General features: G+C 40.9%; 1 protein-coding gene across 2 annotated transcripts; it reads left to right on the plus strand.

Moving 5' to 3' along the window:
• The first annotated feature begins 757 nt into the window (after positions 1 to 757).
• RPP40 (ribonuclease P/MRP subunit p40) lies at positions 758 to 14,002 on the plus strand. 2 transcript variants are annotated; one of them, XM_068396417.1, is made up of 8 exons: positions 758 to 973; positions 3,170 to 3,314; positions 4,573 to 4,641; positions 6,110 to 6,205; positions 7,382 to 7,507; positions 11,299 to 11,497; positions 12,246 to 12,380; positions 13,649 to 14,002. In XM_068396417.1, the coding sequence occupies exons 1-8, from the start codon at positions 845 to 847 to the stop codon at positions 13,845 to 13,847; spliced, it is 1,098 nt and encodes a 365-aa protein (XP_068252518.1). In that variant the 5' UTR covers positions 758 to 844; the 3' UTR covers positions 13,848 to 14,002. The 2 variants fall into 2 exon arrangements, with proteins under 2 accessions (XP_068252518.1, XP_068252519.1); XM_068396418.1 differs by lacking the exon at positions 4,573 to 4,641.
• The last annotated feature ends 226 nt before the right edge of the window (positions 14,003 to 14,228 follow it).

Below are 14,228 nucleotides of genomic sequence, written 5' to 3' on the forward strand. Positions count from 1 at the left end.
TTGCTAACCTGAGCACACCTATTTGGAGTGAGAGCAGACACAAGATCTTCATGATCTTGTAAAACTGCAGCTATTACTACAAATATGCTCAGAGATCTAACGGACCACACATTTTCAGTAGGAATTCACACGGTACATCTCTGGGGGGCCCTGATGAGATCAGATAGTATTTCGGTCGTTGCCTGTCGCGCAGGGCTCACACACCCCTGCAGCTCCTGGGGTTTACGTATTTCTCCTTTTTGCTGTAGGGCACGAGGATGCTGGTTGCTCTACGTCTCGAAGGCTGCCCAGTGCCATCAGCCACCCTGGACACGCTTCTGCCTGTTTTATCCTTCTGATCGTCCATCTCTCCTAAAACCATTCCCTGTCAGGACACACATCCTGGGGGCCTACAACACTCCCCATCGATGCCTGCGGGGCACGGTCCCCGCTTGCAGAGCGCCTCCTGGGGCACGCACATGCTCTAACTGCTGTGACCCACAGCTGCTGCACCCCACGACCCGCGCGGGTCACACCGGCGTTGCTCTGAAACCTGTGAGGGCCAAAGGCACCGGCAGCGACACGTATTAGGGCAGGAGATCGGCGAGGGGCGTAATGGCGGCCACCCACCCACCGGGGCCGCGCCTCCCGCCTTGCTGCCGCGCATGCGCACACGGCGCTACACCGGAGGCAGCGGCGCCGTCGCAGCAGGCGGAAGTGACCTCATCGCACGGCTCCTTCCCCGCCCCTCCTCCGTCTTTCCGGCCGTTCCGTGGAGTCGCTCCCCCTCGGGCGGCGGGTGACGTGATCGGCGGCCGCTTCCCCCATTGGCTGCGCTCTTCGCGGCGCGCGGGGCCGGCGGAGGATGTCGGTGCCGCCGCAGCGGCGGCTCCGCCAGGCGCCGCGACACCTGCTGGTGTGTGAGAAGGGACACACGCGGCATCCGCGCTCGCGGCACGCGGCGCACGTGCGGGACCACGCCTACAACTGCCGCGTGAGTGACTGCGCCCGCCCGCCGCTCGTGCGGGCGCGAGCCGGGGGGCGGCAGGAGGGGGCCCTGCGGAGGCGGTGACCGGCGGGGGCTGAGCGGGGGGCGGCCGGCGCGGCTGGGGCGGTGCGTGGCCCTGCGGGGAGCGGGGGGGAAGAGCTGCCGGAGGTTTCCGCGCCTGCCCGGCGAGACCGGAGCATTCCCTCACGGCGGGCGGAAGGGTGGCGGTGGTGCGGCCTGTCAGCCGTGAAAGGGGCGCGTTGCCGGTGCTCCACCTCGCGCCGGGCTGTCGGCTGGGAGGTTCCTCCGTCCCTGTCGGAGGCGGCCTGCGCGCCTCTTTGGGGCGGGGGGAAGAAAAGAAAAATAAAAACTAGCCCCCCGTGGCGTGGCGGTCTGCGCAGCGTGCAGCACCTCGAAGAGTGAAAGACCACGTGGGCATGAGGTAGAAGAGAAGAGGGGTGACCCGGTGGAAGAGGTGACAAGGTTTTGTCAGTGCTACCTGGCAAGTGACGCAGGGAGCAGCACCCGCAAATTCCCAGTCCGAGCAGTGAGGGTCTGAGGGAGTCCCTCAGCGGTGAGGGAGGTTTAGCTGGAGCCCGGCTGCAGGCGTGCCCTGAGAGCCCTCTTTTTTGTGTTTGTCCTTCTGCCAAAGTATCATGTCCTGCCGTCGTCAACAACTGCTTCATTGTTTTGGACAACTTAATGTTGCAAAGGCCGGTTTTTGCCAGCTCGCTCTCCTTTGCCTGTTGCAAGTGTCAGTCAGACCTTCTTGCTATTTAGAATCATAGAATGGTTTGGGTTGGAAGGGACCTTAGAGATCATCTAGTTCCAACCCCCCTGCCATGGGCAGGGACACCTTTTCTCTAGACCAGGGTGGTCAAAGCCCCATCCAACCTGGCCTTGAACACTGCCAGGGAGGGGACAGCCACAGCTTCTCTGGGCAACCTGTGCCAGTGTCTCACCACCCTCGCAGGAAAGAATTTCTTCCTAATATCTAATCTAAATCTCCCCTCTTTCAGTTTAAAACCATTCCCCCTCATCCTATCACTCCATGCCCTTGTAAAAAGCCCCTCTCCCGCTTTCCTGTAGGCCCCCTTTAGGTACTGGAAGGCTGCTATAAGTTCTCCCCAGAGCCTTCTCTTCTCCAGGCTGAAGAGCCCCCACTCCTCTCAGCCTCTCTTCATAGGAGAGGTGCTCCAGCCCTTAGTAATTTTTTTAGCAGCTAACTAGAAATCTTTCTGCTTGTGTGGCAGGCAACCCGTCTGTCAGTTGTTACTCCTCTTGTGCATGCGTGCAAAGGGAGATATGTACTTGTTCTCCGTGACCTCCTTTGTTTCACAATAAAGGTTTTTTTTTTTGAGAGGTGGAGCGGGAAGGAGCAGTGGGATGAACCTTTATGCCGCTTGTGCATGGTTATTGGGAAGCTTCGTACTTGCCCATGGAATAACCTCATTTGCCCTGGTCGCCCGAGCTTAAGAGTTCTCTTGATCAATGAAACATGTACAGGAAAGGTTTTAAACAAAAGGGAAATTAAAGGTAGGCAATTGGACCAAAAGGCTGAATGCTGAGTTTAGTAAGAAAGGCTAGGTGCTTGTCCCTTTTGAAAGTCAGGTTTCTACCTTAAATTAGAAACCTGCTACAGAAGTTGTAGCCTTAATGTACGCCTTATGACTTTTTTGAAAATCTTAAGCCCATCTTCAAGTTTTGTCCTGATGGTCTGTTCACTCTTCTGACCTCCAAAATATTCTACAGAGGAGAACGCGTTGATTCAAAAACTGGTTTAAATTCTACTTTGGTCTTTGCATTTCCACTGAGATTACGTAAATGCTTAGCCTACATTTTTAGTTATAACTGCTTCCTACAGCAATGGCTGAAGGAAATGTTCCAGTGTGACTTCAAGCTAAATTTATAATGACATGAAACAAGATCATTAGTTAATTCATGCTGTGTAAAGTCATGCCTTTATGTAACACCTCAAATGCTGTTGTACAGCATGTAAAATGCAAAAACCAAATAATGTCTTTGCTGTACTTGGAGACTTTTTGCAAATTGTTACATTTTGAAGACAATAGCTTGAAGTTTTTTCTTCATCTCATTTTGGTATAACATACTGATTTCTTCAAAAAGAAGGATTTTTCTTTTTTATTTCTTGTTTTTCTTCCAGAACAGATATGATTTACATTACAAATATGTTCCTAATAGGTGTCTTTTTTGATCCCTGAATGTGGCATACTACCTGAAGTGCTGAAAAGTACTATTGCGGATGTTGGAGAGTACTACCTGGTGAGGAATTTATCGGTTCATGAATTGGTCACTCACGAATTCACTGATGCTTTTGTGAAGAAAGGTAAGGAGGTAATCAGAACATGACAGATGCAGTAATAGTGTATATTTTTCATAACACAGTAAAATCCATTTATTATTATTCTGAAAAGTATTTTAAAGGAAGGGAAGAAAAAATGCTAAGAAAATTCTGTATTAATTTCTTTATCTGCTTTTTTCTGCTTTGCGGTGTGTCAACATTTGTTTACACCCAGTGGGTTCAAAACTTCTATGACTTCCCTCTTCATTTCTCCCTATTCCGTCTTAATTCTGCAAGCTAGCTGTCAAGAGGGCTTCTATGTATCTTCACACCTGTTTATCTTCCACATCTCATTTGTATGCAGATTTCTGCAGAAATCTGCTCCCTTCTCCCTTTCTGATTCCTTCATATTTCAACACAAAGCCATGTTAGCTGTGTTCCACAGCAGACACGAGAAAAAGAGGAAAAAATATGCTTTTTTTTATGCGGGGGTGGTGGGGTTTTTTTTGGCCAGTGGAGCTGCCACGGCTCATCCTTGCACAGTAATAGCAAAGAGGATGTGAAGGAAGATGCAGCTTCTGCCCAGCCAACTTGCTATTGCGTGCTCAGAGCATGCTGTTTTCATCGAGCAGGCCTCTCTCATTTGGCACATGATAAATGTTGTACCCTTCAGGTGATTGTCAGGGATAAAAAAAAGCTTTAAAGGGGAAAAGAGAGGAGAAAAGAGAACATGGGTGAAACGGGAGAATGAGATCCATTACTTTCTAAATATCGGACTCTTTTTTTTTCATGTTTTCTTTAGTGCCATTAATGGCTTTTACACCAGTACTTTTATGGAAGCAGTATGATGTTTGTACACAGAGTTTACAGGATCTGGCCTCTTGTATTTTTAAGAACAAAATTGGTTGCGGCAGATAAGGCTACAAAATGTATTTAGTAATGTGAGCATCTTCCACCTTGTCTTCATGTGAACTAATAGAAATGTATCTGGAAAAAAAAAAAAGAGGTTTTCCATTTTCTGAGTGGAGAAGGTCGCAGGTGGAAAGAAAGTGTTTTCATATTGGGGCTTTTGTTACTGTTATCTGTAGTATAGGTCCTTTAAAATACTGCCAGTCCAAGGTTTATAAAAATAATAACAAAATGCTTTTTTGCTTGAGAAGGTGGAAGAAAGTTGATGAAAACACAAGGATTTAGTGTACACATGGTATTTGGCATGTTTGATTATCTTGAGGTGAATTTTCATATTGTCACGTCTGTCTTTAGAGACTGCATAATCTTGTGGTTTTCTGCTTTACTATTAAAGGTTCATGCTACGCACTTACCTATAACACAAAAATTGATCAAGATAATACTGCAGCTCTGCTACCAAATGGTATGTTTTGTTTTTAGTGTTATATACGTATTGATCATGGTCTTGGGTTGTTTGTTTTTTTTCTTTTTCACTTGGAATGATGTAAACTGGAAAATGTAATGCTTACTGTAGTTGCTAAGTTTATTAGTAATATGTTTGAATCAGAAAAATATTCATTTTAACTTATTTTTTTCATTCCTGCTGTTAAATTATTTATTTAACCTAAAGGAAATTTAAAAAAAAAAGTCAGCTTCACTTACGTATAGTATCAGATTATCAGTGCTTCAACCATAATTGCAATTGCTACAGAGGATCATTTTTGTGAAAACATTGCATTGCAACTTCTTGTTTCCTACTGGTCTTAAAGATGGAATTTGTAAAAAAAGAAAATTATCAGCACTGCTTAGGAACACTTTTTAAATACTCAGTGTTTATTCTTTGGGACTTATGTCATGTTGAAATACTCTGTTGCATTTCCATCACAGTTTTATGACAAAATGTTCCATCTCAGGTGGCTTTTTACATGCACAGAAAATAATGAAGGTGTTTTGGTCTTCAAATATGTCATCTTATTTCTGTTTAACAATATATCAGATATAATAAAACCACAAACTGGTCTATCAGCCTCCTAGCCTAAGACACAGTAATATCGCAGATGCCCATTGGGGCATAAGTAAATTCAGATTCTTCAGAGGAGGAATTCTTTTATGTGCTCTGTTAGAACAGTCCTAGCAAAATGGATATTTGATAGTGATTGAGTTTGTATGATACAGTTATTACAAGCTATGCACAATTAATGCAGAGACAGCGTTACAGTTCATGGTGATGTCGCTGAAATCTTCAGCACAGCCTTCTTTGTTTGTGTTCTGTATTATACTGTTACTTTTACAGTAGCATCAAAAGACTGTAGTAGGGATCTGTTGTGTGAGATTCTGTACCAAGTGGCAGCTGCCAGAATTGGTTTATGAACATGGAAGTGAAGTTGTTCCAGCACGTATCTGCTCATCACTAACAAGCATAGTTTACTCAATGTGAGTAGTCTCACTGGAGCTGGAGGAACTGCTTTTATATGTTTAGTTGAGCAGTGCTTTCGTGACTATTTACTAAGTCAGGCCCTAGTGTAATGTTGTGTTCAACCAATGACACAGCAAATGCTAGGGGACAGCTGGAGGAAAGATTGAGGCAATGAAGTGAGGTAGTACAGTAAAAAAGCTATGACTGTCTCAGGAGTAATACTACACTTTTCTCATTGTAGTTCATAAGACCCCCTTCATAAAAAAAAAATTGAGTTATAATTTTTTTTAAGGGTTAATCCATTTAACTGGAACTAAGGAGTCTGGATTACATTAGTAATACCATTGATCCAGAGTTAACGTTGTATAACGTTATACATATATATAACATTGTTTAACGTGGTAAATGGTTCTCAGAAGACTTCAGAGGGAACTAAGTAGAAGATTATTTGTATTAAAGTTTGTTTTGTTTATAGGAAAACTAATTCTGTCGGTGGATAAGGATACTTACGAGGAACTTGGACTGCAAGGTCGCCCTTCTCGATATTCTGGCAAAAAAGTAATGAGATATAGTAAGTATTATTTATATTAACAGTGCTTATTTCAGATCTATCTGTGAAGCACCTTGTTAGAATGTTAAACCAGCAATACTGAAACTTCCCTTTCCTTAAAATTGGTTATTGTCTAGGTCGTATTTTTCCAGATGCAGATACAAGGACTGCCTGAAAAGAAAAAATACTTTTTTCCAAATAGTAAAGCAGTTATAAGGAAACAAATGTGTGATCTTTTGGGTATTCTATAAAATTTTTAATTTCTGGGTTTTTCATTGTGTTGTTTATACTGGAGTGTTGTAGGACTCAAGAATTTTTGTATTCTGTGCACAGTATCTATGCCTTCCAATTTAAATTGGAAAATACTAAGCTAATTAAGGTAGAGCTTATAATTTGCACACTATACAAAAAAAAAAACAGTGAAGAGCCTCACCCAAGACTGCTTGCTTGAAAGGGAGAATTGTATTACGTTTGACACATTTAAAATGGTAGTCTCCATATAGCAAGTACTTGGAAAATGTAATTTTTTTAACAGCTGCAGAAGAGACATACTGAGTGTGATTTTTGTTATTTTTTTTTTTGTAAATAATTTAAAAAAACTATGGACACTATGCCTTCTCATGTATTAGAACCTGCAGTAGCTGATAGGTAGTTACATAAAAACTTCAGAAGGGGAAACTTGTTATCTATAATAACAATTTTGGCAAAATGGGACATCACTTTACTATTCAGTTTGCCAAGTAAAATGTATGATGAAATTTCCATCTGAAAAATAAATGTAACTTTTAGCCTGGGAGCAATTCATCTAGAAAGAAACAGTTGGAAAAGTGTCATTGCCATATATGTGGCTTTTGATGTTAGAAACTCTAGCTCTTTTAGTGCTAATGGCTTGCCTAATTACCAAGATAGTTTTCAGGCACTGTTTTGGGACTTCTGTCACTGCCATTACAAAAGGAATCTGTCCCTCCCATCACTAGAAGGCAGTTCCAGACTATATTAAAATAAGGACAGCAGGAGGAGAGTATTTATTTACATAATGGGAAGTCATATTTGCATAATCAGATGCTTTATAAAGATGCTGTATATGTGAAAAGGAAGTTTAATGTTCTTTGGTTTCTTTGTTCTTTTAGTTCTTAATGAATTTAATACTAAAATTTATTTCAATTGAGTAACTATTGCTTTTGTACATTTTTGCAGTTATTACTATTGACTTGACTGATTCCAGCTTTCACCCTGATAGCAAGAAACATAACAGAGTGCTTTGGGCCTTGAAAGAGAAGAAACCTTTAGAATTTGACTTCCTGCTGGCTTGGTATAATACAGGTAGTAAGAGCTAAATGTAAAACTAAAATGTAACATTTTTAGTTTATTGTTCTTTTCTAGTGATTGTCCAGTTGCAGTTTTAGTGGAGAGAATAGTTAGGTTAAAATGTGTTTTGGTGGGATTTTTTGTTTGTTTTCTTTATTTGTTTGGGGAGTGTGGGGAGGGGGTGTGTTACTTCCTACACAGCAGAACATTTCTGTTCAGGAACACAGCAGTGAGTCGTAGGAGATACATTAGTTGCTTCATTTCCTTGTCTCTGTTGCCCAGGCTTTCTGGCGTAACTTTGCCTACTTGATAGCGCTGTCTATTATTTAAATCTGTGACATACATAACTGTTATTAATGCACTTTTTAAGTTTATTTTTGTTAATACATATAAGTTACGTATTTGGTGTAGTGCTCGAGATGGGGAACCCTTTATTTCATCAGTAGTTATAGGACATGTACAGAGTCCCTGTTTCTGTCATCTGCTGTGTACACTGATACTCAGTCATCTATTTTATCATTTTATTCTCAAGCACTTGTTTGAGATTGGAACAGAGTGAGAGGTTGTTGTTATAAGGAATTGTATTGTCTCAAATCACCTTTCTTCTAGAGTTTGTTTACCTACTGTTTTCTGATTACATTAATTTTTCTTCTGGGATTTAAGTATTGTTCTTCCTCTGAGGGTCATTTTCCAGACTCAGTTGCTTGTATTACCCCAGAACAGACTGTATCTAGGGATGTGTAGCATTTGCACAGAATTGACAAAAGCTGCAGGAGTCTGTACTGCAAAAAAAAAATGTTTTTCTCCATCATAGCTGTGTGGCTTTTAGTGTGGTTCTGCTTTGAGTCATGAAGTCTTCACACCAGTGAGAAGGGATTTTAGAGAGGTCCCTGAGACTGCTTTCCCATCTGCTTACATTGTTACTCTTGCCTGGCTCCTCGAGACCAAGTCTGAGAGGGAGTTACTGATCTGAGAAATTAAAGCTGCTTACAAGGTCCTTTAGCAGTGTCCCATCTTTCACTTCAGTCCTTCGTGTTTCTGCTCCCCCTTTTTAAGTACTACTCACACAACAAGGATCCTTCCTTGTTTGTCATAGAGAAATTGTTTGAAGGCTTGCAATTCCCATCCTTGTAGTCTTCAGGTAAGAGTCGCAGTGAAGGCTGTTGCTACTGTAAATGGTGACATAAATCCAACTAAGGTGGTTGATCTTCAGGCTGAGCTTGCTTGGATTTATTGACCCTGGGTAGAGACCAGGCCAGAGACTGGCCCCTCTAGGGCCAGTATGTTTCTTATGTATGTTGCTGCCAGTGTAGCAGCATTCAGGAAGAACAGCATTCATTTTCCTCACTTTCTTACATCCAAAAACCGGGTCAGGTCAATCATTTCTTGAATATGGAGTTAAATCTGAATGCCTTTCTGTGCAGGGATCTTGTGTTCATAGCACATGAAAGACTCTTATTTCCTTAGTACTGACAAAAATAAAACTTTTATAGATTTTTATTAATAGACATGAGGCATTGTGTAGATTCTGCTGGAAGGGGAAAGAGAGATGTATTTTGTTGAGAGAATCCATGTCCTCCGTGAACATTCTGCTTTCAGCCTTCCTGCTGATAACTGATGTTTCTTGCTATGGCCAGCACTGCTGCAAACCTATAAACATTTGTCTCACTTTCCAAAAGCAGGAATTTTTGTTTTTTATACCTGTTTTTCCCACTTAGTGGTTCTGGCACCAAGAGGAACAGAAAAAGGGAATATGGAGCATTTAATGTCTTTAATGACAGAGGCAAAACAACCTTTTCTTCTCTTTTCTGTTGCTGTCACTTCTATGACAATTTTAAATGTTTATTGGCTGAAATTCAGTGGCCTCCAGAAAACTTTGACAATATGCCTGGTTGTTGTTGACATGGAAAGCTATTCTATAGCTAGAGGAATTGTTCTGTTGGAGTCTTGACTGTAGTCTTTGAGATTTCTTGACGTTAGGGCTATAGCCAAGGCTCCCATATGGAGCGGACATTTAAAATCTATATTTTTTTTATATTTGACTGAGAATTCTAGGGCTATATTATACATTCTTTGAGCCTGTTATTCTAATAAATGCTAATAGGAAGTACAGACTGAAGGAACATCATCTCTTCTAGCACACTTCAAACTTAAATGTATCTATATAAAAATACTAAATTAACAAGAATTCAGTGGCTGCCTATCTTTGTCACTGTGCCCTTTGGTACTTGGACAGCCTTTTTTGAAGGATGACTTAAAAGGATGAGGTTAGCCCTCCTTTTTCTACTTCCCCATGTGATTGTCCTTGATGAGACAAATATGGCTGATGGAGTTTAGACAGTCTATAATTTTTGATAGCAAGTCTTGGATATTGTATTTTGCAGTGAACTCTGTCCTGTTCTTGAATTTCTTCTCTTCATACATGCCTTTCCTGCAGTATTTAAATGCTATTCTGGACTTCGGACTTCTCATGAAGTCCTTGACATGAAGTCCTCCAGACTATCCTAGAATTCCTCTTGACATCATTGATAAATCTGTTCTGAAGCAGGTAGTCACCTGCTCACTTTTCCACTATTCGGTGAAAATGATGTTCTGGGATGGCAGACACCTTAGCCAGGTGGGTAGGAGGATCTCTAGTCTTGATGATTGATTCTGGTGTTTTCCTGGGATAATATCACCTTCCAAATATACCTTATCTGAAGATGATTTCTCAATTTACTATAAATCAAGAATTTTTCTCAAACCTTATAGCTCCTAGATTAAGTTTGCCATCATGCCTAGGAGATCAAGTATGTGGTCTTTAGTGATGGGATAAGACCTCTCAGAAGCATTCTTACACGTTCTTGTCCTCAGCTGAGAGAAGAGATCCACTAACCTGACATGCTGGATAGACCACTGAGTGCCTTTTAGGACAATGAAAAGGGAAACTTTCTGCAGTTGTGAAGGCATGTTCCAGGAGAATTTAAATGATGCTGTAGCTTTTTGCAAAGTATTCCTGAGATCTGCAGGAATTTATTTCATTGGAACTGTTTATGATGCTAGAAGCCATACTGTCTCTAGGAGTCAGTTCTTCGTGAACTGGGGATGCTGGGATCCCTCTAGACAGACACTTGGTGCTTTTGGAGGGACTACTGCCTCAGTTCATTTGAGCTTAGTTCCCTTTACCTGATCTTAGGGATGCATTATCTTTTTGTACATCTACCACATGTATTCTCCCTCTGAAATTGCAATGCCTGAGGAGTTTCTAGAGACGCTGAGTTAGAGAAGGCCTAATGGTATAAGGCATGCATTGCCCTCCTACAGCAGCAAGTCCCTGTGTGTGAGCAAGAAGGGAATGTACGTGTGGGCACTAGTAAGGCAAAACAAAACGTTCTCTGGCCTTTTGTATATAGGCATGGATATACTTACAGTGTGAGTGCATTTGCAGACTGCTGTGTCTTAGGGAGCTGTTAACGTGTTCCTGCTCCCTTTCATGTGTTCCTTTTCAGGAACACTCTGAATTCCTCTTTCTAATGAGTTCGTTTTATTACTTGCCCAGTTAATTCTGCTTGAATTTTCTATTGACAGATCTATACTTGCTAGTTAAATAGTAAATTTACTGGGCTATACTGAGTTGTTGGATCTTGCACTAATTTTTATTACCAAGAAGGTAAGCCGAAGATTCTATGCCTCTTGACAAAGATAACAGCACGTAAGCAGTTTTACACACTGCATTTTCTTGTATACGTATACAAAGGTTTCATGTATTCAGTGCTTCTTTTGTGTAGTAGTTTCGTAACAGCTCTTTGTGGTGTTGTGTTGTTAAGGTGCAGAGGGATCAACATTGATGTCATACTTTTCAAAAAACCAAATACAGGCCCTGAAGCCAAAAGTAACATTCAGCACATTAAGGGACTTGCAGTGTCCGGTTTTACAAAGTAACGAACTACAAGGAAAGCCAGAGGAGTCCTGCAGTACAGAGGAACTGTTCGAATGGCTAGGCGCTGTCTTGAATCAAGTTAGCTTGTAAGTATTTGAATTTGTTTGATCTTGAAATACACTCTAAGTAAGGAAATCCACAATTTATTTTAAGGAAGAGTTAAGTAAGAATTAAGAAAGACACGTTTCTGTAAGTAGGAAGTCTGGTATGCACTTAAGTGTTTGTTGTAAGCCTTGACTGTTCCTCACACTGCCCTGGCAGTGAGTAGGCTGGGGGTGGGCAAGAGGCTGGGAGGGGACACAGCCATGAAAGCAGACCCCAACAGACCAGAGGGATATCCCACACCATATGGCAGCATGCTCAGCAATAAAAGCTGGGGGAAGGAGGAGCGGGAAACGTTTGGAGTTACAGCGTTTGTCTTCCCAAGTCACTGTTACACATGATGAAGCCCTGCTTTCCTGGAGATGGCTGAACATCTGCCTACCGATGGGAAGTAGTAAATGAATTCCTTAGTTCGCTTTGCTTTCACGTGCAACTTTTTGCTTTACCTATTAAACTGTCTTTATCTCGACCCACAAGTTTTCTCACTTTTACTCTTCCAATTCTCTCCCCCATCCCACTGAGGAAGAGTGAGCAAGTGGCTGTCTGGTGTTTAGGTGCTTACCAGGGTTAATGCACAGCACCATGACATCTTTTGTATTAATTGCGTGGTCATTAGTTGCTTTAGTATTAATTCAGATGATATAAATAGATACTACTTGTTTGGTACTAAGACTTCTTGTAGATTATTTAAAGTATATTTATTTTAGTTGTTTTTTTGGTGTTTTTTTCCAGAGACAACAAATCGTCTAGCTTCTTATCAACCTATTGCTGTCCTCAGCCCAACACAATGGTGGAAAAAGCTTTTTTGTGCACAATCACGGGCTTTATAATTCCTGAGAAGATAATTCAGTTATTGGAACAGCTGTGGTAAGGGCTGACAGGAGTACATTACTAAAACGCGTGTACTCTAACACTTTCTAATTTTCAACGTCACTTTTGAATACTTCTTTTCAGTAGTGCTGTCGGAGGTAAATAGCAAATTATACAAAATGAAGCCTTTTAATTAGGAAATGAGCTGGAAGCTTAACATCAGTATAAAAAAAAAGTGATAATTTTGGAAATTCAAATTTGAAAATGCCTGCCCTGTATTCTAGTAATGACTCTGCTTTTTATCTTAATTTCTAAGAAGCAGTGGCTCTACTGAACTCCTACATTTTTCAAATACCCCCATCTATGAAAATCAGATGCCCTCAAATATGTCGAATTTAGTATTTTTAACTACTGATGGAAAATATGATTGAAATCCCTTTATGATACCAAAAAGAGTATCACAAGGTACTTCAGGGTTATTATGACATTACAATAAATTAAGTTATGGTGAGTTTTTTGAATCAAGTATTGTAACACGAACAGGGTAGCTGTAGTTCTAATTCAATACCAAACTACATGGTACTAGTGTATCATGGATCAGTGTGGTATCTACTTGTATTGTATATTAGTGCTACTGATAGCAAATTCTGGAAGCTCCTTGCTCCATGTATGAGACAATTCTTTAAGTGCGTGGTGGCTAACAATTGCAGGAGTGACTCATGACAATATTGCTGTTGCTTTATCTGGAATATGATCGTTACTCTTTGAGCAATTTTCAGATCTCATGCAGAAAGCCTCCCTAGGCTAGGGTTGGAACTGAAATTTCCTTGGCTTTTATTCTCTCCTTAAGAGCAGCGGATAATGTCTGGCGTTGATTATTTGTAATGCATTTCCTTTCTGGTGGTAAAAGTACTTGTGTCAAGCCTGACTATGTTTCTTCCTCCTAGGTCTTTTTTTGCCCTGATAACAACCGTTCTCAGTAAATGTTCTATTTTCTGAAAGACCATGAATGCAGTAGGAAGTTCAAAACAGCTACTTTGCAACTTAGAACTGTTTCTTATTGCTCTAACTTGCAGGTTTGCCATATCTAAAAGTATGGTAGGAATAATCAAGAGTCAATCTTACTTCATTTCCTAAATAACTTAAAAATAAAATATTCTATCAGAAGACATTATGTACTAAAGCAGGTTTTTTTAACTGTACATTACAAATTTTCACTAGAGTACCTGTCTTTGATATTTTTTTTTTTTAAACTTTATATTGTATACTTGAATGTACTGTGTATTCCATTATAATTATTGATTACCTTGTCTTCTTCCTTGCAGTTGCTATTTTGGTGAACCAAAACTGGCATATTGGCTGACCTTAACTGTGCATGGCTTTGCAGATAGCCCTGTTTCCTGGAGAGAAAGTGAACATGGTTTCCACAAGGGAGGAGAGAACTTGTACAACTTTGTCATTTTTAGAAATCTGGACTACTGGCTTCAGATGGCTGTAGGAACTAATGATGATTGTCCTCCATAAAGCTATGTCTACAGAAGAAGTTTTCTAATAATACCATGTCACCGTATAGAAACTTAATAAGATAGCTTTTATAAATGGAATTAGGTTGCAAGTTAAGTACTAAGAGGCTGTATATGTTTTTCCATTATTTATAGCCCTTAAAGGATGACCTACAATGGAAGGAATGGACTTTTGTTTCTTTACTCTTACACGGTGCCTTCTGAAACACTTCACAATTCTAGCTTTAAGAAAAAGAGATGTTTTTGAGAGTTTTAAGTTCTCAGGAATTGGCTGTAGGTGGTTTCCTTTTATTCAGGAGTAATTTTGGAATTTGCAATTGCTAGCTAAAATATTTGAAAGGAATGCTCATTTTGGGATTTAGTGTTTCTTTACATTAAAGAT

Source organism: Nyctibius grandis, chromosome 3 (assembly GCF_013368605.1).
Source record: "Nyctibius grandis isolate bNycGra1 chromosome 3, bNycGra1.pri, whole genome shotgun sequence".
NCBI lineage: Eukaryota > Metazoa > Chordata > Aves > Nyctibiiformes > Nyctibiidae > Nyctibius > Nyctibius grandis.

Bases quoted from the DNA above. Each gene is read 5' to 3' on its own strand.
- RPP40 (XM_068396417.1), top strand. From the start codon at position 845: ATGTCGGTGCCGCCGCAGCGGCGGCTCCGCCAGGCGCCGCGACACCTG. The intron at 4,642-6,109 runs GTATGTTTTGTT...TTTTGTTTATAG, and splicing joins TGCAGCTCTGCTACCAAATG to GAAAACTAATTCTGTCGGTG. The intron at 6,206-7,381 runs GTAAGTATTATT...ACATTTTTGCAG, and splicing joins CAAAAAAGTAATGAGATATA to TTATTACTATTGACTTGACT.